The sequence below is a fragment of the Monodon monoceros genome, unplaced genomic scaffold (genome assembly GCF_005190385.1).
Source record: "Monodon monoceros isolate NGI ecotype Baffin Bay Population unplaced genomic scaffold, NGI_Narwhal_1 Super_Scaffold_15, whole genome shotgun sequence".
In the NCBI taxonomy this organism is placed as follows: domain Eukaryota; kingdom Metazoa; phylum Chordata; class Mammalia; order Artiodactyla; family Monodontidae; genus Monodon; species Monodon monoceros.
Window position 1 is genome coordinate 22,264,953 of NW_021703771.1, and position 25,082 is coordinate 22,290,034.

At 42.9% G+C, this 25,082-nt stretch overlaps 1 protein-coding gene across 2 annotated transcripts in view; it reads right to left on the minus strand.

Moving 5' to 3' along the window:
• The window catches only part of MDN1 (midasin AAA ATPase 1), a 154,412-nt gene that overhangs the window by 2,030 nt on the left and 127,300 nt on the right, over window positions 1-25,082 (minus strand). For both annotated transcript variants that reach the window (XM_029224342.1, XM_029224343.1), the window contains 18 exons: window positions 24,688-24,849; window positions 21,442-21,579; window positions 18,864-19,005; window positions 17,411-17,586; window positions 16,826-16,975; window positions 15,720-15,867; window positions 12,899-13,215; window positions 12,497-12,670; window positions 10,959-11,060; window positions 9,783-9,978; window positions 8,130-8,300; window positions 6,340-6,503; window positions 5,533-5,622; window positions 4,123-4,238; window positions 3,314-3,488; window positions 1,768-1,841; window positions 1,562-1,676; window positions 655-718 (listed from right to left, as the gene is read on the minus strand). In XM_029224342.1, coding sequence (XP_029080175.1) covers window positions 655-718; window positions 1,562-1,676; window positions 1,768-1,841; window positions 3,314-3,488; window positions 4,123-4,238; window positions 5,533-5,622; window positions 6,340-6,503; window positions 8,130-8,300; window positions 9,783-9,978; window positions 10,959-11,060; window positions 12,497-12,670; window positions 12,899-13,215; window positions 15,720-15,867; window positions 16,826-16,975; window positions 17,411-17,586; window positions 18,864-19,005; window positions 21,442-21,579; window positions 24,688-24,849 — 2,674 coding nt within the window. The remainder of the gene's footprint in view (window positions 1-654; window positions 719-1,561; window positions 1,677-1,767; window positions 1,842-3,313; window positions 3,489-4,122; window positions 4,239-5,532; window positions 5,623-6,339; window positions 6,504-8,129; window positions 8,301-9,782; window positions 9,979-10,958; window positions 11,061-12,496; window positions 12,671-12,898; window positions 13,216-15,719; window positions 15,868-16,825; window positions 16,976-17,410; window positions 17,587-18,863; window positions 19,006-21,441; window positions 21,580-24,687; window positions 24,850-25,082) is intronic.

Here is a 25,082-nt window from a genome sequence, read left to right on the forward strand (position 1 = left end):
GACCACTAAAATGAACAGTGAATAAAAATGTATTAAAATTTTTAGCATATTATATTTTTAGCATATTTTCCAGTGAAAGACTGTTGTGCTTAAAGGCAGGCTGTCTTCTGTCAAGGAAGGTTAGCAAGTGTTGAGAGGCGTGAATGACCTGCTTCAAAGGGAAGTCTTCCCATGGTACAATCAGAATTGAGGATTTAGGGAAAGGCTAAAGAACTGGTGTGCTGCAAAAGCTCCAAATCAATCATGGATGGATTAGCTGGTTTCTGAATTATGTCCTTCTCCATTTTCCTTTGTTATTAAAATATTGAAGAATACTCTTTACATTTAATTCCACACACCCTTACTCCTCTCATTCACAATTGAACTCAAATCTATCAAATATATACTAGGTAATTACAAACTAGTTGGTGTCTACCTTCTCCTTTGATTATAAGCCTCTTGAGTATGGGTTCAATAAAAGTTTCTGAATGAATGAACGGGTGAGTAAAAAATTCCATGAATGTTTAATACCTCTGCATCATCTCGTTTATGTGTTTTCCTATAGAGCTTACACTTTAAAAGATGGTGATGGGTACACTGAGATGAAAAGCAACTTGCAAATAGTACGAGAACAGAAAAGCGTGTTATTAGCAAAGACCAAAGAACGCAGCTCACCTGGACTGATGTTTTGTGAGAGCTGCTGAGCGGCTGCAAACATGTTGGCTACAGACTCTAGAAACTAAACCAGAAATAGACAATTAGAAAACTATTTAAGCTCTCTTCCCACTATCACAGAGACTGAAATTACTTCTGGCACTTAAGTGATTATCAGATAACCATCTCAAATCTATAGCAATCAAACTGTCCCTTCCAATCCATCCGTAAAGGACTGACAATCCTTGCACTTGGCATTTACGTTGGGCGCTGGCATTCTCAAGCACAGACAAGACCTGTGTCCCTGGCATATACCCCACTAGTGTTCTACGAGACACCCCAAAGGAAAAGAAACACTTCCTCTGGGGGACAAGAAGTCAGTAATCCCCCAAATGAACCAAAGAGCTGTCTTCTTTCAAGAAAGGAAAACAGCTGAGCAAAAAAAAAAGGCAAGAAAACATAAAATATCCAGTGTAACGTGAAGGAGGCTAAATTACGCCAAGAACCAGGAGGACAGAATTGTTACCCCATATGCTGTGTTTAGAACGTACGCCATGCCGAGCAAGCACTGGCTTCATTTCACATCATCTTCTCTAGGCTAAATGGTAGAGAGAAACTGGCCTTGACCCACTTGATAAGGGTACTGGGAGGTGGTTCATTTTTCCAAAATGTTCCAAACCTCTCAAAATAGGGAGCCAGAAAATCAATGATGCAAAGTCAAATGATCTTTGAAAAACTGAGAAAAAGAGATCACATCCTATTTAACAAGGGATGCCAAGGGAGATTCTATTCCACTGGTACACCAGCTGAGGCTTAGGACTATTCTCTTCTGTAAATTTTACCACACTGGGGAGGAGGGAGTTCTAAAAATTATGTCTCTCGTATACCATAAAATGACTGCAGAAGACATCTGAAGTCATCAGCATACCTGAGCAATCTTGGTTTTCTTTTGTTGGAATTTGCAGAGCCGCAGAATCTGGGACCCTGAGTAATCACTGAACTGTTCGTGGAATGGGTGTAACAGCTTTACGGACTCTCCAAAACTTGGGGGAGAAAACCCAAATACAATGGGAGTTATTTTTTGTCATGCAAAAAAAGGCTGGCTTTCCCAATGGGATTAAAAGGCACTCTTACCTGCACACCGCAATCTGACCCACTTCCAGAAAGGTTAGAGCATTTCCAATCACAGCCAGAGATTCAAAGGCAAGCTGTGAAACACAAAGTGAAGGGTTGAAGAAATCGGAATACCCTCTACACCAATGCCTTTCAACCTTTTTTATACCAAGATTCCCACAGAAAACACTACTTTTTTGTTATGGCACACAGGGGAACAACATCAATATGGCTATTCACAACCAACTCAGAGGCTTTGGTGGCTTTGGTAGCCTTAGGCCCTGGCTAATAGCACAAGTGCCGAAACCCAATATCCTTTATACTAGTAGGAAAGGTCTGCTCTAGACATCATCCAATAAAAGTGATCTTGAGAAATTTGGTCCATAAATTTTTAAGGTTTCTTCCCCCTTTTTTGACTATATAAAGTAATCTCTCACGGGTAAAAGATTTTAAAAACCAATTTATTCTAATCTATGCATAAATGACAGTATAGTTTCAGAATTTAAATTCAGTTAAAAAGACGACGATACTTGTAGCAACTAACATCTGTTGAACATGCATCAAGTGCCAGGCACTAAACTGAGTGCTCTGCATACATGACTTCACTTAGTCTCATAACAGCTCTGAGCTTGAGTAAGTATTGTTATAATCATTTTTTCAGCTCTGAGCTTGAGTAAGTATTGTTATAATCATTTTTTCAGAAGGTAAAACTCACAAAATGAACTGCCCAAAGTCATGCGGTGCTAAGTGGGGAATTGAGACCTGAACACAGGTGCAGAGGTTACACTTTTTCCAGCAGAGCCTGTGCACAGCCTGAAGCTGCTCGCTGACTTGTGCTGGGCAACAGCATCACTGCGAAGACCCCCCAACTCTCCACGTCCCTGACGGCGGGGGGGAGTAGGGGGGTCGTAACTCCACCCAGGCTCCTAAGCCTTGTTACTACTGATAGAACACTAACTCTACACAGACGTAAAGAAACGTGTACTGAAGACATCTTAAAAAATCAGGGATATTCAGGGCTTCCCTGGTGGCGCAGTGGTTGAGAGTACGCCTGCCAATGCAGGGGACACGGGTTCCTGCCCCGGTCCGGGAAGATCCCACATGCCGCGGAGCGGCTGGGCCTGTGAGCCATGGCCGCTGAGCCTGCGCATCCGGAGCCTGTGCTCCGCAACGGGAGAGGCCACAATAGTGAGAGGCCCGCGTACCGCCAAAAATAAAAAAAAAAATCAGGGATATTCAGATATTACGTTGTGCATGGTCTTAAAAGAATATAGTACATTCATTCAGTGGAAAGTAAACACTGACAAATTTACTTACTCTGCAACTAGACAATAGCATGGCCATACTAAGAAACACAACAATCTAAACGACCTACAGCAGTAAGACACCAAAATTTTTTGAGACGTCCTGAAATTGCCCCTTTGAACTTTTAAAATCTTATATCTTCTCAAATATGGTCTCATATTCTCAGAACAAACTAACTGGCATTTCAAAGTGTTTTTTCGCCAGAACATATTTAAAACATTCAGGTGGCCCATCAAACTGCCACTACGCTTCTCCTCCTCACCTGTTTGGTATGGTTGTCTACCATGCTAGAGGAGTCATCGACAGCCAGACAAATCTGATACTGCCGTTTACTGGGCTTGGTCCTTCGAAGCCAAATCTTGTCTTTCCGAAACTGACTGGCAATGTATGGAATGACCTTCCGCATGTTCAGTCGCTTCCCAGTTCGATAGTCTCCTCTGTTAAATTTAACCAAACAGGAGCAAGATTAAGGATAAAATCACAGTAATAATAACTTATAACCAGTTATACCAAATAACCAGTAACCTGGCACAATGAAGTGTTACTGTCAATTGAGATTATTAAGGGCTGGGATCTTCTTGATCAGCAGCCAGAAACACTGGATATGTATGTGGCAAGAATAATTAGGTCCTTTTAGAAAATTTAAAATACTTTTTAAAAAGAAAAAAAATGTCTGCATTGAATATTAAGTCTTGGATTCTCTTTTGTGTTCTGAAACTATGCTTCTGGACACATCTTTGGAAAGATCTAGGTGAGTGACGCATGCAGCAATTGAGTGATCCAACATGTAGAAGGTGAGCAGCACACACACCCAAAGGCTCAACCAGTTCTCCCATCAGGTATTAATTAACTAGTCACAGAAAGTGCGTTCATACTGAACTTCACAGAAACTTCTGTGGTAGAGATGATAAAATGGCAACAAGGTAAGGAACGCCATACTAGAGCCTGTGCAGCACAAGTGGCAACCTAGACGCCAACACCATAGCTGTTACGTGCTAATAAGCTCAGCAGAAAAGGTGGCACTGCCATCTTTCCGGGGCACCATGAGTGCATCCAATGGAGAAGACTTACTTCAGCTTGGCAGCCTGGGTGGGCTCTAATATGAGACGAAGCTGTTCACACAGCTGTTGTGAAAGAGGTGCAGTTAAGACCAGGTAACTCTGCCACATCTCCACTGCTGCCTTCTCCTGTGACAACAGCAACAACATGTAAGTTACCCTTAGAAGGCTGGAGCCAACCAAAGTCATTACAGCAAGATGAAGGCCTGAAACAAAGCAGTAGAGAACAACCTGCTTCTCTTGTCAAACTGCTATCTGATTCACCTGGTTTAAAATGTCTCCTCCTGGGCTTCCCTGGTGGCACAGTGGTTAAGAGTCCGCCTGCCAGTGCTGGGGACACGGGTTCGAGCCCTGGTCCGGGAAGATCCCACATGCCACGGAGCAACTAAGCCCGTGCACCACAGCCACTGAGCCTGCGCTCTAGAGCCCGCGAGCCACAACTACTGAAGCCCGCGCACCTACAGCCCGTGCTCTGCAACAAGAGAAGCCACCACAATGAGAAGCCAGTGCACTGCAACAAAGAGTAGCCCCTGCTCGCTGCAACTAGAGAAAACCCATACCCAGCAACGAAGACCCAATGCAGCCAAAAATAAATAAAATTTAAAAAGAAAATAATTAAAAATAATAAATAAATAAAATGTCTCCTCTTCCACCAAAGCCACAACTCATAGTTCCAATGAGAAAATAAGGTAATAAAATACTGGAATTCATGACCAAATCAATGCCTTATTCACATCACCTATGAGGAGTATATAATGTGTGCCCTTCCCGTGGAGAGGGAGCCATGATGGGTAATTTTGGTGCCAGGAGATCCAGCCACTTAATCATGGTCTCTCAGGCTCATGTTTCAAAGACAAAAGTGACGAGTGCAAACCTCTCAAGTAACACTCAGCAGTGTGCTTATTTCCTGAATACAAAGCTCCATGGTTAATTTTTTTTTTTGCCAATTATGGCAGAGCAGTCAATACATGTGGTGAGAATAATGATAAGAGATACAAAATTAAAATATGTGTATTTAGTAAATATTAGTAAATTCAGAATGCAAGGTCATTGAAAAGGAAACATCTGGTTTATCTACACTGCCATATTACATCAGCTGGCAATGTTCCAGGTGGCCTATTCAGAGAGTGACACAGTATAGACTTTTGCCCCATGTTTCAACCACTGTCACATCTATTACATCCATTACAGATTGAGCAATGGAAGTTAAAGAATTAAACACACCAGTTTCTCTCTGTTTTAATTAAGCTACAGATCTAGTGGCAAACCAGGCAGAAAACAATGGATAGATGTAGGTTTCAGAATTATATTCTCCATATACTCGGTCGCTTTGACCAAGGTAATTGGAGTTAAGAATCTATTAAGTTTCCTGTACCTTAAAAAACAAAACTCAAGATATTTTATAAAAACACCAGTGACTTACTTCTTCTGGGTTTCCAGATTCGTGTGGCTGCCATGTTTCCAGCTGTCTCTCCAGCTCCTGTCTTAGTTCATTGACATCTTTTAAGAAGGGCTAAGAGGGAAAAGCCACGGATAGAGGAGACCCAGGTTGGAATCACCAACTCATTATACCTGGTTGCCTTATTCCCTGCAGTACGAACTCCCCCTGAGATGCAAAACTTGAGCAAATTTAATGGCACAATTAAGACACCAGACAACCATTCTTCTCCTTCTCATTATGTAGAGGCAAAATGGATAAAGGAAATATTAACATTTAATAAATCCATCCCAGTAAAACAAAATACCCAGGAAGATATCAATAATGGAAATATTCTTTAATTAATCTAGACTATAATTAAGTCAAAGAATTAGGGACAACAACTCAGTTAATTTAGGCTCTTCCTAAATGCAGGCATTAAGTCAACGATTCTTACGATTCTTACTACTTAACCAACGTAAACTTAACTGTCCTGCAGGCTCCTCACACAAGGCTGGTGGATATGAGAGGAGTAGATGTGAGAGCCAGAGGTCCAAGGGCAAGACCCACCATCGTGGCCAGGTCAGGACACCGACCATCCACGGTGACCCTGGGATTAACTGTTAGAAGTGTATCTGCTCAGAGAACACGTCGTACCAACAGTACTCCTTAAAAGACTGATAAGGATATGATACTCCAAAACAACCAGATGCTACATAAAGTAAAGACAAACATGTCTTAAGTTGTTTAAAAGCAACTTATAATTATGTTTTGTCAACTTATTGAAGTAGTAATTTGTGAATGTTTTAGTACCTGAAAAATCGTGTCCACAAGGAACTGATGGGCTGTATGAATGGTCGAATCTCGGCTTCTCTCTGGTTTCTCATTCTCTGTCTCCCTGTGGGATGTGTCTGTCCTGGGGTCTTGGTCTTCCTCTGTGTTAACAGTTTGGGTCTCCATCTCCATCTCTTCAAAGCCTGTTCTCACACCATAATGTCAACATGAAGACTCAGCCTTCACAGTCACGTGTCAATCCTAACAATTACTCAGACTTCACTCATTCACTCCCCAGCACATTAACACCTCGGCTCCATGTGTCCTTTCTCTCTGACACAGTCTGCCAATTCTCACTCCCTTAACTTCCCCCTCTTCCCACCCTGATATGGAAGGCGGCTGTTCTGGGAGGCGGAAGTGGGGGGAGACTGTTTTACCCTGACAAGCCTCACAGAACCGTGTGATCCATTAAACTATGTTCATGCAAATAAATAAATAAACTATGTGCATGCAGAACTTTGACAGAACCAAAAGCTAAAATAACATCATAGCTCCATTTTATAGATGAGGAAGCTGAGACAAAGAAGACAAATAATTTGCCTCACCCTATAAAGTAAGTAAGTAAGAGAAAGTCTGGATTTGAATCTAGAGAGGTCTAATCACAGAGCTATGCCTTTCCCACTGTCCTGTAACAGCCAGGCAGTCAGCAGTTCTAACGCTCCTGAGAAGACGGAAGCAGAAGGAAAAGTTTTTGAATTTAGCAAGTTCTTTTGAATTTGCACTTATACCACTGCTGATAAAGCTATTTTTTCATGTGTTGAATGAATTTAAAAAACAAAACAGCCTTGTAATAGCACTTGGTCAGCTATGAAATGGAACTGTATGTAAGAAGTTTTGTTACCTTCTCACATGCATTTCCCCTATTCTATTTCTTTAAACATTTCTTTAAATAAAATGTTTAAATATAGTATATTTTCATATAATTAAAAATACTGTTTCTCTAATAATCAAGAATATATCTTCTGGGGGACTTCCTTGGTGGCACAGTGGATAAGGCTCTCCGTTCCCAATGCAGGGGGCCCGGGTTCGATCCCTGGTCAAGGAACTCGATCCCAGATGTGTGCCACAACTAAGGAGGCAGTGAGCCGCAACTAAGACCCGGTGCAACCAAATAAATAAATAAATAAGAAAGAAAGAAAAAAAAAGAATATATCTTGTGGTCATACTGGAGTATGTGTACTATTCTGTTTTCTTCTACATATTTAAAAAAGACTGCTGGGTTGGGCTTTGCTGGTGGTGCAGTGGTTAAGAATCGGCCTGCCAATGCAGGGGACACGGGTTCAAGCCCTGGTCTGGGAAGACCCCACATGCCGCGGAGCAACTAAGCCCGTGCGCCACAACTACTGAGCCTGCGCTCTAGAGCCCGTGCTCCGCAACAAGAGAAGCCACCGCAGTGAGAAGCCCGCACACCACAACGAAAAGAGTAGCCCCTGCTCGCTACAACTAGAGGAAGCCCGCGCACAGCAATGACGACCCAACGCAGCCAAAAATAAATAAATAGATTTTAAAAATAAATAAAAAAATAAAGACTGCTGGGATTTTGTCTGAAACTCAAGTTTCAAGGGTGTCCGTGAAGGACAGTGTCCTGTAACACCTTCCACCTTCCTACTCCCAAATGAAACATGTACAGGGAAATTATGGGCAAATGAATCTCTAAGCCATGGGTTAGGATGGGGAAAGAAGTGACCAAGCGCGACTGCAGCACCAGAGAAATGGCTTCTGTGAGTCGGAGAGCTTAGGCAGGAGGGTGTGCTCACTGCAGGACTCACCCGGCCCAGCTGTGCGCCCCGACCTGGCTTCCTGGGACTCCAGCTGCTCCGTGTCTACTGCGCAGAGCTCCTCCTGCTCCCCCGTGCCCGCGGAGGCGTCCTCTGTCTCCTCCTCTTCCCAAGCCTTGCTGGGGTCCTTTGCAGACTGCTGCTGCTCCGTGCTAGCCACATCTGCCAACAAAGTGCACACACGTGAAAAGGTCAGCTCTCTGCAGACAAGGCCATCACGAGTGGGTGTGCTTTTGGTCATTCGTACTTCCCAAGATTCTGCCACTGACTGGTTATGTGGCTTGGACACAGTACTTGGCTTGTCTGTGACCTACTGATGTAAGTGCTTAACACTCCCCCCCTCGCCCCCCAGCCAGAAGCTTCAAGGATACAGTGTAACTATACATGTGACCATAGATTGGATGTTTAGCTGGGTTTTTATTGCTATGACCAGAGACTGAACCAGAATAAACATGCCAGGCACGTGACTCAGAGCAGCTAATGGAATCATCCTCATTGCCAAGTTACGGGTGGAAAACCTGTAGTGATAAAGTATAACACGGGGCACAGAAAGATCAGCATGGGAATCCCAGCATCGTGATCTTGGACAAGTTCTTAAACATCTTTGGCCTCAGTGTGCTGATCTATAAAATGGAGAAATCCTAGCTGGTAAAGACTGTCAGAGGAACTCCATGATCATGCTGCAAAGGCTCAGAATGGTGCTGGGCACAAGGTAAAAGCTCCATGCGTGGCAGCCATCACTGGTATTGCTTCATTTTTCTTAAAAGTGGGGACAGGGAGAGAAAAGAGTAATCCACAGCAGAGCAGTCTTTTTGTACCATCCTCACAGTACACATTATCAACACCAGCTTACATATTAGGAACGAAACAGTGAAAAGTTACCAAGAGAACTTGAAGCGGAGACTGAGTGACGACTGACTACTCCCTTTCTATGCTGAGATCTTTTTTCTCCTTGTTTGTTTGTTTGTTCATTTATGGCTGCGTTGGGTCTTCATTGCTGCGTGCGGGCTTTCTCTAGTTGTGGTGAGCGGGGACTACTCTTTGTAACGGTGCATGTGCTTCTCATTGCGGTGGCTTCTCTTGTTGCAGAGCACAGGCTCTAGGCACGCAGGCTTCAGTAGTTGTGGCTCGCGGGCTCTAGAGTGCAGGCGCAGTAGTTGTGGCACACGGGCTTAGTTGCTCCGTGGCATGTGGGATCTTCTCGGACCAGGCCTCGAACCCGTGCCCCCGCATTGGCAGGCAGATTCTCAACCACTGTGCCAACCAGGGAAGTCCTCTCTCCTTTCTTGAAACACAGATTTCAAGTTCACAGCTCCTATCATTGCCGGGTGATTATGAAGAAATGTCCACTACTCAGAATCCCTGAGATCAGTGCTGGGTTTGGATACGGCCAACCATTACCAAAGATATTTAAAAGGCTTACACTAGACTCAGAACCCTGAACACTGAAACCCTGCACTTGGCTACAGATATCTTTATATCAAAAACAAACTGTATTTCTGCACAGTTCTTATTAGAAGGAAACTAGTTTAAAAAGCCATTTCCCCTCCCTCCTAAGATGACTTTTAAGAACACCTGGTGGGCACACAGCATAAGCACTCACAGAGCTCAGTAAGCAAAGGAGAAGCCTTCCCAGCATCATACCATAGGTCTGTACGTCATAGGGCTCGCTACCCTGTTTAATGTGCTCAAATGCTTCCGCGTCCTCTGCCTGGGTCTGGGCCGGGCCCTGCTCGGTGTGGCTGTCCGTGTCCACAGTCCTCAGCCTCTTGTGCACACGCTCATTGTGGTCACCCATGGAGCGTTCGTTGTCGGCCTGCCCAGGTTTCCTCTTAAAACTCTGCGGGAAATATGAGGAAATTCATCAGAACCTTGTCTGTAATGGCAGAGTAAAAATAATCATAATATTTATCCTCAGGGGGCTGATTAAGTTAATCAGGTGTACCAGACAAGAGTGGATTTCAGTGAAGCTGTTAATAGGAAGATCTCTAAATACATATACAGAGCAATCTCTATGATATACTTTTATACCTGAAGCAAAGGCAAAGAGGCAAAGGAACACTCTCACACAGGGAGGTGCACACACACAAACATCCATACATATACTACATATGCAGAAAGTCTCTTAGAGAGAAGACAAGACTGGCAGCACCAATATGCTCTGAGGATAGTCCCTTGGGTGGCTTGAAGACAGGAATAAAATGGAAGCTTTTTAGGGGATTGGTTTCTATATACTAATTTTGTATCACATGCATGAATAATACCCCATTTTAAAAAGCCTTATTTTTAAAACACAAAAGAGGGAATTCCCTGCCAGTCCAGTGGTTAGGACTCATCGCTTTCACTGCTGGGGCCTGGGTTCAATCCCTGGTTGGGGAAATAAGATCCCGCAAGCCATGCAGTGCAGCCAAAATAAATAAATTAAAAAAAATTTAAAAATAAGACACAAAAGAGAATGGACAGTGAACAGAGTTAAGACTGGTTAGTCCTTGGCAACAACACACAACACCTGGTTTTTAGGCTCCATAATAAGAACTTAACATGATAAGGGTGTGTGTGTGCGTGCATGTGTGCATCTGTGTGTGTCTTCTGTGCGTGTATGTGTGCGTGTCTGTGTGTGTGTGTGTGTGTGTGTCTGTCCCCACACAGGGAGGAAGCCCCAGCTGGGAAAGCCCCACAGTCCTGGTCTGCTCACCAAGGCTGACATCATGGTGAGACAGCAAAGGCTGGGAATTTAGTGTTTTTTTTTTTTAAAACCATTACATTTAGAACATTTTACATGCAGCCTTCACCTAAGTTTAGGTGAAGAGTGATAGAGACCTGTGTGTTTTTCCTGGTGTTTTTCTGAGAGGCCAACCGGGCAATGAAGTTGGATTCATGGCCTTCTGCCTGGTTTGCATCCGCAGCTCCACTGCCGTGTTCCTGTGAAATCGAAGCCACAAAGAATGAGGTGGAGGAAGCTGTGCAAGCATCTGGTTACCGACTGCACTGTGTACAGCTCCTCTCACCATTCTCATCTCACAGTCACATGCAGTCGGCACTCTATATCCGGGGACCGGAGGGCCCACTGCACTGTGCCAGTTTACATAAGGGACTTGAGCAGCCTCGGATTGGGGTACCCAAGAGGTCTTGGAATCAATCCTTCTTGGACCCCAAGGGACAACTGTGACCATACCTGCCTGTCTGCTCTGGAACTCACCCATGACTAAGGCTTGGCCTGTGGGCAGAAACGAGAGCATCTAGACCTGAGTCTGTTACCCTCTTGCGGGCCTTCGTTAGTTCCTTGTCTACAGGAGGTAATGGCTTACTCTGAAGGTGGGACAGACCTCAATTTGAAACCAGGCTTCATCACCAACCAGCTGGGTACTCTGGAGACTGTCATTTAACTTTACTGGAGCTTATTTAACTCAGATATAAAATGGAGAACATAGGGACCTCTCTGGTGGCGCAGTGGTTAAGAATCCGCCTGCCAATGCCAGGGACATGGGTTCCATCCCTGGTCTGGGAAGATCCCACATGCCGCGGAGCGGCTGGGCCTGTGAGCCATGGCCGCTGAGCCTGCGCGTCCGGAGCCTGTGCTCCGCAACGGGGGAGGCCACAACAGTAAGAGGCCTGCGTACCGAAAAAAATAAAAAAATAAAAAAATAAAATGGAGAACATACAAAGAACAATAATATCTATCTTATAGGGCCACGATGAAGACTTGCTAAAGTAATGAAATGCTCAGCACCTAATGGGTGCTCGGTAAATGGTTTGGAAGGGGGATGAGAAATATAAGCCGTTGTAATTATTGCTGAGAAAGTAGGGGTGCAGAGAGGCCAAGGGAGTTGTCCAGAGAAACCTCTGAGTAGCAGGCCCTCCAACTTCCAGGGCTCCTTCCAGGCTGCCAGTGCCCCAACTGGGCCACAAAAGACACATCACCCTACGTCAAGGAATGAAGAGGTACTTTCCATTTGAAATTAAAATGTTTAGAAACCTGGTGAACAGCGAGGAAAAGGGAAGCACTACTAGATACTAGAGCCATACCACTGCATGAAGTCTCAAATTCAGCCCTTCTTTCCTTAGGAGCTTTCTAAAATATAATTTGAACTTGATTCTCCCACAGAGAGCTACACTCTAATAACGTTTTCTCATTAAGCACATGACTTAAATAAAGTGTGTAAAAGTATTCTGGGATTTGTTCCAGGAGGCATATAAAAATAGGCGTACGACCACTTTCTTAATGAACGGGAGATTTTAGATGTCAACCACAAAAAAACATCACACACGACCCAATTACTGCTAAATAGAACTTGGTTTTGGACAGGGAGAAGAGGCCCTCCCAAGGGGCAGCTGGCGAGGCAAAGAGGGCCCTTCACCTCCTTCCCCTGCTCCTTCTCGGGCGCGGCCCCCGCCAGCTCCACGGCACACTCGCTCTGCACGCTCTCCAAGCCCGTCTGCCCGCAGGGGTCGTGCTCTTTCCTCTCCGTAGCCTCTGGCACCTGCTGCTCCGCGTCAGAGTTCTCCCCTTCTTCTTCTTCTTCTTCCTGCATCTGCAGGGAAATCAAACACAGCATTAACTGCTCTGGAGAAAGAAGATGAGGTGGGGGGCCCCCCTCACCAAGGGGAGTCTGCAGGGAGGGGACCGGCCGAAGCGGGTCTTTAACAGAAACATAAAGCTGCTTGGCAAAGTAGCCTAAGAGAGATTCCAGTGGGAAGAAGGTAATTTTTTCTCATCATCATTATTTTTAATCGAAGACAAGCCAGACCCGCCATGATACCTGAGGCTGGAGACCCTGGTCAGCAGGGACGTCCTCCTCTGCACCTTCCTCACTGGCATCCTTGTCCTCCAAAGACTGCTGCTGCTCCTCTGCATTCTCTTCAGGATGCTGGGCAACATCCTTGTCTTGGTTGTCAGCTCCTGTGTCCATCTCTTCCTCCCCCTCCTCCTGGTCATCATCACTGGAGCCTCCCTCAGGCTCGTGCCGACCCTGACCTTCATTCTGGTCAGCCTCAGTCTCTTCGTTTATGTCTTCAGCTTCATGACCTGCTTCTACAGTATCCATTGGTTTGTCTTTAATTTCCAAAGGATTCTCTTCTGGACAGATGAAACCAAAAAAAGGAACACAGAATTTAAAAATCAAACAATGTGATTTCTTAAGATGGGATGTAGTTACACAAGTGTCTTATTATTATTCTCGAACCAGGAGTTGGCAAACTATGGTCCTTGGGCCAAATCTGGCCATCCACATATTTCTGCAAATTTCTCCACAAGTTTTACAGGAACACAGCTGCACCAACCGTTTACCTATGTGTTTCCCCATCCATTCTGTATTACCTACAGCTGCTTTCACACTATAAGAGCAGAACTGAGTATTTGCGACTCTGTTGCAGCTTATGACCTGCAAAGACTGTATGTTTATTATCTGACCGACCCTTCACAGAAAAATTTTGCCTACGTCTGCTCTTAACCGTACTTACATATTGCACACAACTGTTTAGATGGTGCATTTCATTAAAGAATAAGTAACCCACTAAAAAATCCTAAAAGCCACCATAACAATAGGAATTTAGAACAGATAGGAAATGCCAGTCTAATTTTCAATTATCACTGGGAATAATTGGTAGACATCATTCTTTACCATACACAGAAAATACAACATATATTCAAATGGGAACAATCTAATTTAAACATTTTGTTTATTTAAAAGAGCTTTTCTATACTTTGGGCACTTCAGAAATCAGTTATTTTGTTAGCAAATAATTCTTTAAAATAATTGCTTCTTCAGATTCACAGAGAGAACTAGTGGTTACCAGTGTGTGTGTGTGTGTCTGTGTGCGTGTGCGGGGGTATGTGCTTGTGTGTTGGGGGTAGGAGAGTGGGAGGTACAAACTATCAGGTGTAAGGCTCAAGGATGTATTATACACCCTGGGGAATAGAGCCAATATTTTGTAGTAACTGTAAATGGAAAGAACTGTATAAAACTTAAAAAAACATTTTTTTAATAGTAATTGCTTCTTAGTTTACGTACACGGTAGCTTAAAACGAGTCTGAATATTTTTCTAGGGCAAATGGCTTATTAGATTCTCAGTGGATTTTAATTTTATGCTTGGTTGTTGAATTTAAGGTTGAAGTAAGATTCCAAAATTATAAGTTAATGGAACTGCCTTAGAAGCAGCAGCTTATACTACATTTAAAAAGTAAACCAGAGGGCTTCCCGGTGGTGCAGTGGTTAAGAATCCGCCTGCTAATGCAGGGGACACGGGTCCGAGCCCTGGTCCGGGAAGATCCCACATGCCGCAGAGCAACTAAGCCTGTGCGCCACAACTACTGAGCCTGCGCTCTAGAGCCCGCGAGCCACAACTCCTGAAGCCTACGTGCCTAGAGCCCATGCTCCACAACAAGAGAAGCCACTGCAATGAGAAGCCTGTGCACTGCAACGAAGAGCAGCCCCCGCTCACTGCAACCAGAGAAAACCCATGCACAGCAACAAAGACCCAACGTAGCCAAACAATAAAAATAAAATTTATTTTAAAAAAATGTAAGCTAGAGATTCACAGAGTGAAGACTGTTCTAAGCACGAATTACCAAATACCTTAAACGTGAGAAATGCATTTAAATTTATGAGCCATATACTCACCTCCTAGATTTAACAGATGTTAACGTGTTACCACAAGTGTATCAAACTTGTCATTTATTTTTAAGAAATAAATGGTTCTGGACACAGCTGTCTGGATTCTGGATGCCTTCGCCCTTCCTACTTCCTCAGAGCTCATAACCTGAAGTTACTGTATATTATTCCTTTCTGTGTGTTTGTACATTTGATGTATCCATAAACAATATATAGTACTGGTTCTTGTATTACATTTCCACCTAAATGATACCTCTCATTAATTCTTTTGTAACTTGCTCTTTTCCAATATAGTGTTTTTAATAGCTTTCTACATATATAGCTGATTCACTAAGAAGCAGAGCCTGGCTGGCGCCACCTTTCATCTGGTTACCCACCACGACGGGGGCTCTCTATTTCAGCGGCACCGCGTACACAAGCTTCTGATACTAGACAGCACCCCCAAGGAGTCACACTCGGGTTGAACAGTGGGTGACAGAGGCGCTAGAGTACTGCCATGCCAAGTGATTTCTTTTGGGATTATTCCATTTCACTCCCCATGATGATTTCATATTTCAGACTAAGCACACAACATACGCACAACAATCAACAACTTTTCCAGGAAAGCTGTGACTGGGCTCCATGAGAGGCCTGGCTCCACCTGGACTGCACGGTGTTTACATCAACCCATGAGATGGGGCACATGGTGACACTGTGGGGCAATGGAGCTGTGTGTGACAGCACCGCCTGGGACAGCAGCACTGAAACACAGGACAGGAGATGACAGGAGTGACAGAGATCTGCTGGTTTACAAGCTTTAGGTCTACCTAGAGGAGAAACACAACAAAGAAAAAGCGAGGAATTTTATCAAACTGGAATTGTGCTGACCAGACACAATAATGACCTGGCCATGACACTGGCCTGAAGAGAAACCTGTTACTGCTCAGTTTCAGTGACTTCCAATGGGCTCTTTAGGTTTCGAAAGACACACCTTCTCCGTCTTCGCGGTCTGTGTCCCCATCACCATCCTTGTCTTCACTGTCTAGGTCCAAGTCATCTGGAAGGTCCAAGGCCTCAGGTTCGGGCAGCTTTTCCTGATTACCATGGTAAGGGTCCACCTCGTTCTCATCATATTCCCTCTTTGGACAACGGACAGAACAGGAAAAAAAAATAAAAATGAACTTTTAAAAAGTGTAGCATTCAGGGGCTTCCCTGGTGGTGCAGTGGTGGAGAGTCCGCCTGCCGATGCAGGGGACACGGGTTCGTGCCCTGGTCCGGGAGGATCCCACATGCCGCGGAGCGGCTGGGCCCGTGGGCCGTGGCCGCTGAGCCTGCGCGTCCAGAGCCTGTGCTCCGCAGCGGGAGAGGCCACAGCGGTGAGAGGCCCGCATATCGCAAAAAAAAAAAAAAAAAAAAAGTGTAGCATTCACATATAATCAGCTCAAAGCACAGTTGACTCTTGAGCAACACAGGTCTGAACTGTGTGAGTCCACGTGGACCACTTATGCACGTTTTTTTCAATAAATACGTGCTCCAGTGCCACACAGATCCGTGGCTGGTGGGACCCATGGATGTAGAGGGCCAGCTGTAAAGTTACACACAGATTTCCAACCCTGCAGATGGTCAGTGCCCCCAGCGCCTACATTGCTCAAGGGTCAACTGTAGTTATGCTGAGAGAATAGTGTCTCTTCCCTAAAATTACCAGCACACATTAGAATTTTACCAATATGTTTTGAATTTTCACGTTGGAATTTCAAGTTTCACTTTCAGTGCACATTCTCCACTGATAAGAGGTGCTGCGTTACTTAATCTCAAAGAGGACACGGAAGTTTATGGGAAGAAATATAGAAAAGGACCACAGGTTTTAGCTTCCAAACTACAGCATGAGTCCAAACAGCATGAAGACCACCTCATCGGTAACCAATAGTTAGATATTTTATGTCCGGTTAAGAGGCTCTGTTACACATTCCCTTATGAGGCAATGGGAAAACAAATGATAAGCAGGGAAAAAAATGTCTTGAGACACCCTGGGAGCTGTGTGTTGCAGTGGCCCTGGCCTTGAGTCAGGAGAGCAGGTTGGTTTTGAATCCTCATTACCTCGTCTATTTGTTCATTAATTTTATCTTGGCCTTGCTCATCATCAGCTTCTGCTTCTTCCTTTCCTTCCTTCTTATCTTGCTGGGTTTTATCTCTGTTTGACTTCCCAGCATCCAAGTTGTCATCTTTAGCAACAAGTTCAGGATCTTCCTAAGTATTAGAGGAAGAAAAAACACAAAAATCCTCGCTCTCAATATGAAAAACTGCTTTCACATAGGGTGACCCTACCTAACGCAACTCTTAGACACATATTGGGCCAGCCCCATGGAAACATCCAGCCGACAGGGCATATGTAATCCTGGAGGGAACGTGCAGGTCTGCCCGGATGGCAGCAGTGAGGGCAGGTGTGTGAACAGCGGGGGTGGGGAGTTGGCGTGAACATGCAGGTCAGGCTACTCTTTTAGCTGTGAAGACAGTCGATAACCTAGATAGCAGAGGAAAAAGAAGAAACAGAGATGGAAGAAACAGAAGAAGAAAAACCAAGACAGAAAAGGACGAGCAGTGAACAGCAGGGAGTGGTATTTGGGAGGAAGACTGCCTCCTCTCAACCTAGGGACTATGTGATGGAGGGAATCTTTTAATTACCTCGTCCATTCCTGGTCCTGTTTCTTCAGTTTTACTGCCTTCTTCCTCCTCATCTTCCTCACCGTCGTCATCACCCCAAAGCCTCTCATCTAGTTTGTCAGCTTCCTCACCATTCAGATCGCCCATCTGTTTATCCAGGTCTCCACCTTCACCATCTGATTGCTCATCATCCTCTTCTGAAAGGGAAGAAGGCGATGAGCTTAGTTCAGCACATCCCCAAATTGATCTGTTCCTGTGTATGCAGGAGAGGCGAGGGCCGGGCAAGGGTCCTACCTGGGATTTACTGCCTGTTTCTACAGAACACCCTAGAGGAGATGCTTTAGATCTCAAGTAGTCCTACTGTGTTTTGCAGCCTGTTTGGAGGAGGAAGGAGGTCTGTGACGTGTTATGTTGACAGACTGTAAGGAGGGTGGTGGAACAGCTGTCAGGATGCCTAGTTCTGGTGCTGGGAGAATGTTCATTATGGGACTTCAGCAACCTCACTGGGTTTTGGTTTCTTACCTGGGAAATGATGAGGCGGGACTATGAAATTTCCAAGGTTCCTCCCCATCTCCAACATACTCTATGTCAATGATTTTACCCAACATCTCAAATCATGTGTCTAGCTCAATTAACCAGAATTTTCTTGCCTTTGTCTTCGTTCAAGGTCTACTTTGACAAAGGTTATATACCCTTAAACGCTACTTAGGCATGCATACATTCTTCTACTCTGAGGTCAGGTATCATTTCTGCAAGGCATTCACTTAAAGTAAGACACTGTATTTCAGATTAAACTTTGGACAGAAATTGAGGGCAACAGTTGAATTGTGGTTCAAACACGATAGATGATAATGTGCTGTAAGAAATCTTATTATCAAATAATTTTCAATGACATGTAACGTTAAGTTAAAAGAAAAACGCAGACTATAGAACCACTTACGGTCTCTGCGTCTATATATATACACGCAAGAAATGGAAATAACCCAAAACTGATTAAGTGATTTATTTGGGTGGTAGGCCTAAAGGGTATCAATTTGGTTTCTGCATTTTTGTTCCAAATCATCTACAACAAATGTCTACTAATTTTGTAATTAGAAAAAAATATATATTTAAAAAACCCTCCCCAGAACAATTTAACTTGAGCTGAGAGCCAAGCTCTGCCAGGGACCATCTCCCTGCTCTTCTGGATTTCCCTGAAGGACACTGCGGAGTCACTGATCTGGCACAGGAGGCAGCCAGAACATCAGAGTCAGCGTCTCCGCTTACTCAAGAGCAGAATCTCCAAAATGGACTAGAGACTTCTGACCGGAGGTGGGGATGGCACAGGCATGTACTGATGTTTCCACCTGCAGTTATGCAGAGTAACCAACTTGTTCCAAAAGAGTATAATAGGCTCCTTATTGGAAATATGTAATTTCCTGTATAAAATATTTATTTTTCAAGAATAAGAATGAAGTGACGGATAATCTCAAACCTTGTTCTTCAAGCTCCCCATCATGCATTTTCCCGTCAAAGTCTTCTGACATCTCAATGGCATTATCCTCGCCCTTAATGTCTGATTTTGAGTCAGGATCCTCTTTATCCTTTTCTTGACCCTTCTGAAATGTATCTTCTGCCTATATCAAAAAGCATTATAGAAACATAAATGCACACTGTAACATTACTAATGTTTATTCAGCTCTAAATAGAATATATAAATGCCAAGAATAATGGTATAAAATTATCTCTGGGGAGAGAAAATACACATAATTTGTGACTTGCTTTAACATTTCTGTAATTAATTTCCAGTTTTATTACATTTTTTGTTAGAGAATATAGAATTTTGTTGAGGTTTTCTCCATGAGAATTGTCTGTTTGCCAAGCCATGCAGCTTGTGGGATCTTAGTCTCCCGACCAGGGATTGAACCTGGGCTACTTGTGGTGGAAGCACAGAGTCCTAACCACTGGACCGACAGGGAATTTCCCTGAATTTTTTTTTTTTAATCCATACGTATTAAAAAAGACTATGCATCCTCTGTAGGGTAAAAGAAAATTCATCAGTCTTATTATATTTAATAAATTTATTATATTTAATATCTGTTAAATAAATTAATATCTGTTGTGTCACTTTGTGTCACTTTGATCTCTCATAGACATTACCCAACTGTGAATGTAATTTTCCCCCCTACTACTTTCCTTTTTATTTTATTTTTTTATTGAAGTATAGTTGATTTACAATGTTGTGTTAGTTTCGGGTGTACAGCAAAGTGTACACATACACACACGCTTTTTCAGATTCTTTTCCATTGTAGGTTATTACAAGATATTTAATATAGTTCCCTGTGGTATACAGGGAACTTGCTGTTTACCTATTTTATATACAGTAGTGTGTGTCTGTTAATCCCAAACTCCTAATTTATCCCTCGCCAGTGAATGTAATTTTCTTCACTTTTCCTTAAACTATATATTCCTACATAATCTACACTGTATTGGGGGCAAAAGATTCACATTGTTATGTTTCATTATAGCTGAATTTTTAAAGTTCTTTTTTTAAGATACAAAAGTAATAAAATCTCACTTAAAAATTTCTAAGCAAAACAGAAAGAATAAAGTTCCTCCAGCACCACCATCCTCCAAAACTCCCAAAGAAATTACCACGGGTGATGTTCTGGCACATACTTTAATCTGTAAGTACACGAACAGATGCTTAGAAATATAGATGGGGTATACCAATACCGGCCTCCCGCATCTTCTTCAACAAAAAGGGATTATGCTTGACAAACTGTTTTGCCATCTGCTTTTTTATTTAAGTTAAAAAATGTCTCCTAGATATATTTCTATGTTGTCACTTATAAACCTATCTCATTGTGTTTAATTATAGTATTGCTCTGCATGAATAGTATCATAATTTAAATAATTCACAATTTTCACCAGTATAAATAATGCTGTAGTGAGCATCCTTATATAAACACACTCCATTATACACATATTTATTATCTTGGACCCTTATTAGCATCTGTACAAGAAAACATGGAATTCCTAGGTCAAAGAACACACACAATTTAAAATTTATTAGATACTGCCAAATTGTTCTGATAGCTTTCTATCCCACTTAATGTTTTTTACATTGGATTTGTACTTTTCTGTTCGGTTTACTTTTTCCTTTATTTTTCCATTAACAAATTACTGTGTGCTAGTTAAGTTAAATTTGAGAAACACGGAAAACGGCCAAAATAACAATAATGTGTATGTTATCTGTGTATATATATCGACACACATAATGTACATGAGAGCTATGCCCCATAAACGCTAGCATTACTCTTTTGTTTTTTTTATTTCTTTCCAATTTTCCCTTCAAAGGAAGAGAGGAAGCTTGGATTGGTTTGTTCCTTTATTTTTAATAAGTATAACCATACCTTAAATAGAAATTTATGCAGTGCTCTAAATTTAGAATATAAGTGATAAAAAGTAATTCCACTACCTCTTCTTTCTTCAAGTCACGGTTGATTAATCCAAATAAAAGTAGTGTGTTTAAAAAAACACTCCCAAATGAGATTGGAATTTAAAAAAGCAACACAACAATCTTAGTCCAAAGCATCTAAATATTTCAAAAGCATTCTTGATTCCAAATAAAAAAGGATAGAGATTATAAAAATGTCACCATGTCTTAAAGACATACAACAATAAAACCTATTAACAGCAAACACTGGCATTGTTGTTTAATGCAATTATCACTTAAAATAGCCAAGCTTTTTATCCCTAAATGAACCACTACCAAAAATGCTCTCTTACAAGTCATCAGCAAAAGTTTTCCCATTTAAAATAAAAAATTTTTAAATCATTTCCCTCCCAAATTATAGCTACAACCAATGACTGTGCTGCCATAGTTCCTTTCTGTGGTCTTTAAGCTTTTAATTTACATCCACTCCCTAAGCTCCAGTATTCTTAGGTGCCTAGATCACAGTTTGAAAACCATTAACCTAGTAGAAAAACCATTTATATGTAATTTAAATAGTGAAAAAGGAGTGAGCTTCTGTAAACTATATACATATTTCATGCCTGTGAAAACGTACCTGTTCTTCATTTTCTATCTGGTCACTCACATCCTTCACGCCCTCGCCTTCTCCAATCCCACCTCCCTCGTAGTCATGGAACTCAGTCGCTCCCTCTCCCGCTGAATCTTCCATAAATTCTTTGGGCAAGCAAAACCCCTCAAAAATAAAAAGAGTGAAAGTTAGGTAAAAAAAAAAAAAAAAAAAAAAAGCAATAAAGAAGGGATTTCCAGTCCTGCTGCAGGAGAAAATACTGTAAATAAATGATTAATTCTTTTCTAGCTCAGTATTTTAAATCTGATTGAAGTACAGTAGACTTTTGTTGGTGACAACAGTTATTATGCAGTTTCAAAGCTTGACATCAGATTTAATATACAAGGTTTTGAGACTCTGTGGAGGCCTCTGGTGTGTAGTAATTTGTCATCTGCCAAGTCAAAAATTTGAATGAGGTATACATTAGGACGGTGTTTAAGGAGCAAGTTATGGGGTGGGGTGCGGCACAGAAACTCTCAGTGTCTAAATCCCAAAGGGGTTTTGTCCTTTACTTCTCAAATTAGTAAGCCTGAAAGGAAGGAGAGAAGACATGTAACCCCGGAGATACAGCAACTTGAAAGCAGAGGCTACAAGTGAGAGATTTCATTTCCTTTCATTGAAGAAAATTTTGTGTGATGCTCCTCAAATAAAGTCATGTTTATTATAATACAAAAAAACATGCCTTCCCCTTCAGCTCTTGAAGTAAATCTGTCACTCTCAGGGAACGTGCTGTATCTAGCCTGGGCTGTTTGCTGCCAAGGCACCTGGCACCCTGGCACCCAGCATGGCAATGGGGTCTAGAGTTAAGAACAAGGTCAGACACAGCAAGACTTGTGAAGAGTTAATAAAACTGTATTTCATGTCAGAAAACAGCCCAGGGCTTCCCTGGTGGCACAGTGGTTGAGAGTCCGCCTGCCGATGCAGGGGACGCGGGTTCGTGCCCCGGTCCGGGAAGATCCCACATGCCGCGGAGCGGCTGGGCCCGTGAGCCATGGCCGCTGAGCCTGCGTGTCCGGAGCCTGTGCTCCGCAACGGGAGAGGCCACCAACAGTGAGAGGCCTGCGTACCGCAAAAAAAACAAAAACAAAAAAAACCAAATATCAACTACTAGTGTGTGGGACAAAAGTGAACAGAAAAAGAAGAAAATAATGGCGCTCAATCAGAAATTTTATCAGAGAAAGTACAAGCTATCAAGATCAAACTATCAAGCCAATCTAAGGATGAGAATGTACTAAAAATAAGCTGTCAACTAACAAGACCAAGTTCCAAGACCAGCAAACACTGATTGTGACTTAGTTACACAGAGCTAGCTTCCTATGGATTAAGTGCTTTAATCACAACCAAGATCTATTATCTTTTTTTTTTTTTTTTGGCCTCGCCATGTAGCCCGCGGGATCTTAGTTCCCTGACCAGGGATTGAACCTGTGTCCCCACTGCAGTGGAAGCTCAGAGTCCTGGACCACCAGGGAATTCCCCTAAATCTATTATCTTAGCACTGTGTCTAACCTACTTTCAAGTTCCCTCAGCACTCCTCAGAGAGGATAGGAACACAATTCGGACATTTAAATGAATGGAAAGGCAAACTCACCTTCAGGACATGTATTCTTAGAAAGTCGACTGAAAAATACATTTTGGTTAAGACAGTGAAATACACTATTTTAAAGAAATATGTTTAGATGCAGGCAGAATAACCATAAAGGAAGGAGATTCAGGATGTCCTTCTGCAGGTCACGTTACTACAGTGGCTGCAGCTGGGACAGCCACTGAGCTCCCAACACTTTGCTTTCATCAAAACCACTTCTACCCCACACCGCTACCCCCAAACACACACAGGTCTGACAGCCCACAGTCATTCTAGAACTTGTCAGACAAGAGAAATGGTGCAAGTGGACAAACGTAGCTAACCCAAATCTCAGGGCACCCTCAACATACACTGTCCTGCCACTGCCTCCTACATGCAAGTGTTTACTCCAAGAAGTGATGGGATGTAAGACTGGCTCAGTGCCCATCAGATAGAGGGGGCAAATCTAAGAGGCGTTCATTTATCTATTACACAACAAATGTACGTATTTATCCTCTAGATACAAGGCACGGGCTTGCTCCCATTTTTTTTTTAACCATTTCCAGTATTCCAGATACTCAGAACTAAGAACTCTTGACTGTTTACAAGAAGCCTAGACCTCACCTTCGGTTTGTAAATTCCTATCTTCCTCAAGTGCATCTCACCTATACTATACTTAGATTCAGAAAAGATCTTAAAATACTAGGGACAAAACAAAAACAAAACCAAAAAACTATATACTTAGTTGAAGGTGATTCTCACAAAAATGCAAATCCCATTTGTAAAATGAGGAAACTGAGGCTAAGTGACTCACTCACTCTGAGTCCCAGAACCGGACACCCTTGTGACTGGACTTACCACGCCAGGCTGGGCCTGTTAGTTCTGACTGCTGCTCCTGAATTCCAAGGGTAGGGTCTACAATCTCTGTAACTTCAGTGATTTTCACAGCACTGGGTACATGGCTGAATGATGAACGACTTCCCTATTAAAGACGCCCCTCCTAACATTAAGAGCCCCGTTACCATTTCAGCATGCATTAGTATAAACGACCGAAAGCTTAACAGCCTTAAGGATTCATCTGTCCTACAAGTCTAGCTCAGAGTTATCATAAGAAGATTTCAAATTGGAGACCAGGAAAGAAGGGTGTGAACAGAAAGCAGCAGCCTTTAGACAGACTCTGGAGTCTAGGGAGCTCCCCAGTGAGGGACCTTCAGGTTCCAAACCTTTAGTGGAAAAAGGATTAGTAAAAGGAGGCCAGACAAAGCAGTAAAAAAAATCCACAGGGAGAGTGGGAATTCCCTGGTGGTCCAGTGGTTAGGACTCCGCGCTTCACTGCCGAGGGCCTGGGTTCAATCCCTGGTCAGGGAACTAAGATCCCACAAGCTGCACAGCCAAGGGAAAAAAATTGTATTTTGTAATTGTCTTAATACCTTTGAGAGAATGCTTTCCACCTACAAAAACATATAAATAAACATATAAACATAAATATAAATATATATATATATATATATACATATACACACACATATATATATATAAAATCCACAGAGAGAGCAAATCACCTCCTGCTATTTGTGAAGGCCCAAAATAAAATCCCATCAAACCAAACACTAATGGGTATGGAATACATGGGTACCTGCTTCCCCATGGTGCTCCACGTAAATAGTCCTTACCTTCTGGGCAAACTGTGTAAAGATCTGGGCAAGCACAGAGAGCAGCTTTGCAGTGCTGCGGTGAGTTGCCAAAGACACGGTCAGGAAGAAGAGGACGAGGTCAGAGTACCTGGAGAGCATGGGCACCAGGCGCACCAACAAGCGGCAGGACTGGGCGAAGAACTGGGGGCAAAACAGATCAGAAGGCCTGCTCACACCAGGTCTCCTCTGGGGTGACTAGGTAGTGACAGTGGTTGTACCACCTTGTCAATGTAGTAAAGGTCACTAATGGTACATTTTATTTACACACACGTACATAACACCTGCTCACTGAGATCTCTTCCTTGTTTACACAAACCCTCACAACACTACACTTTAAATTCTTAGTCACTTAAGTCTCAGTTAACAAAGTTGTT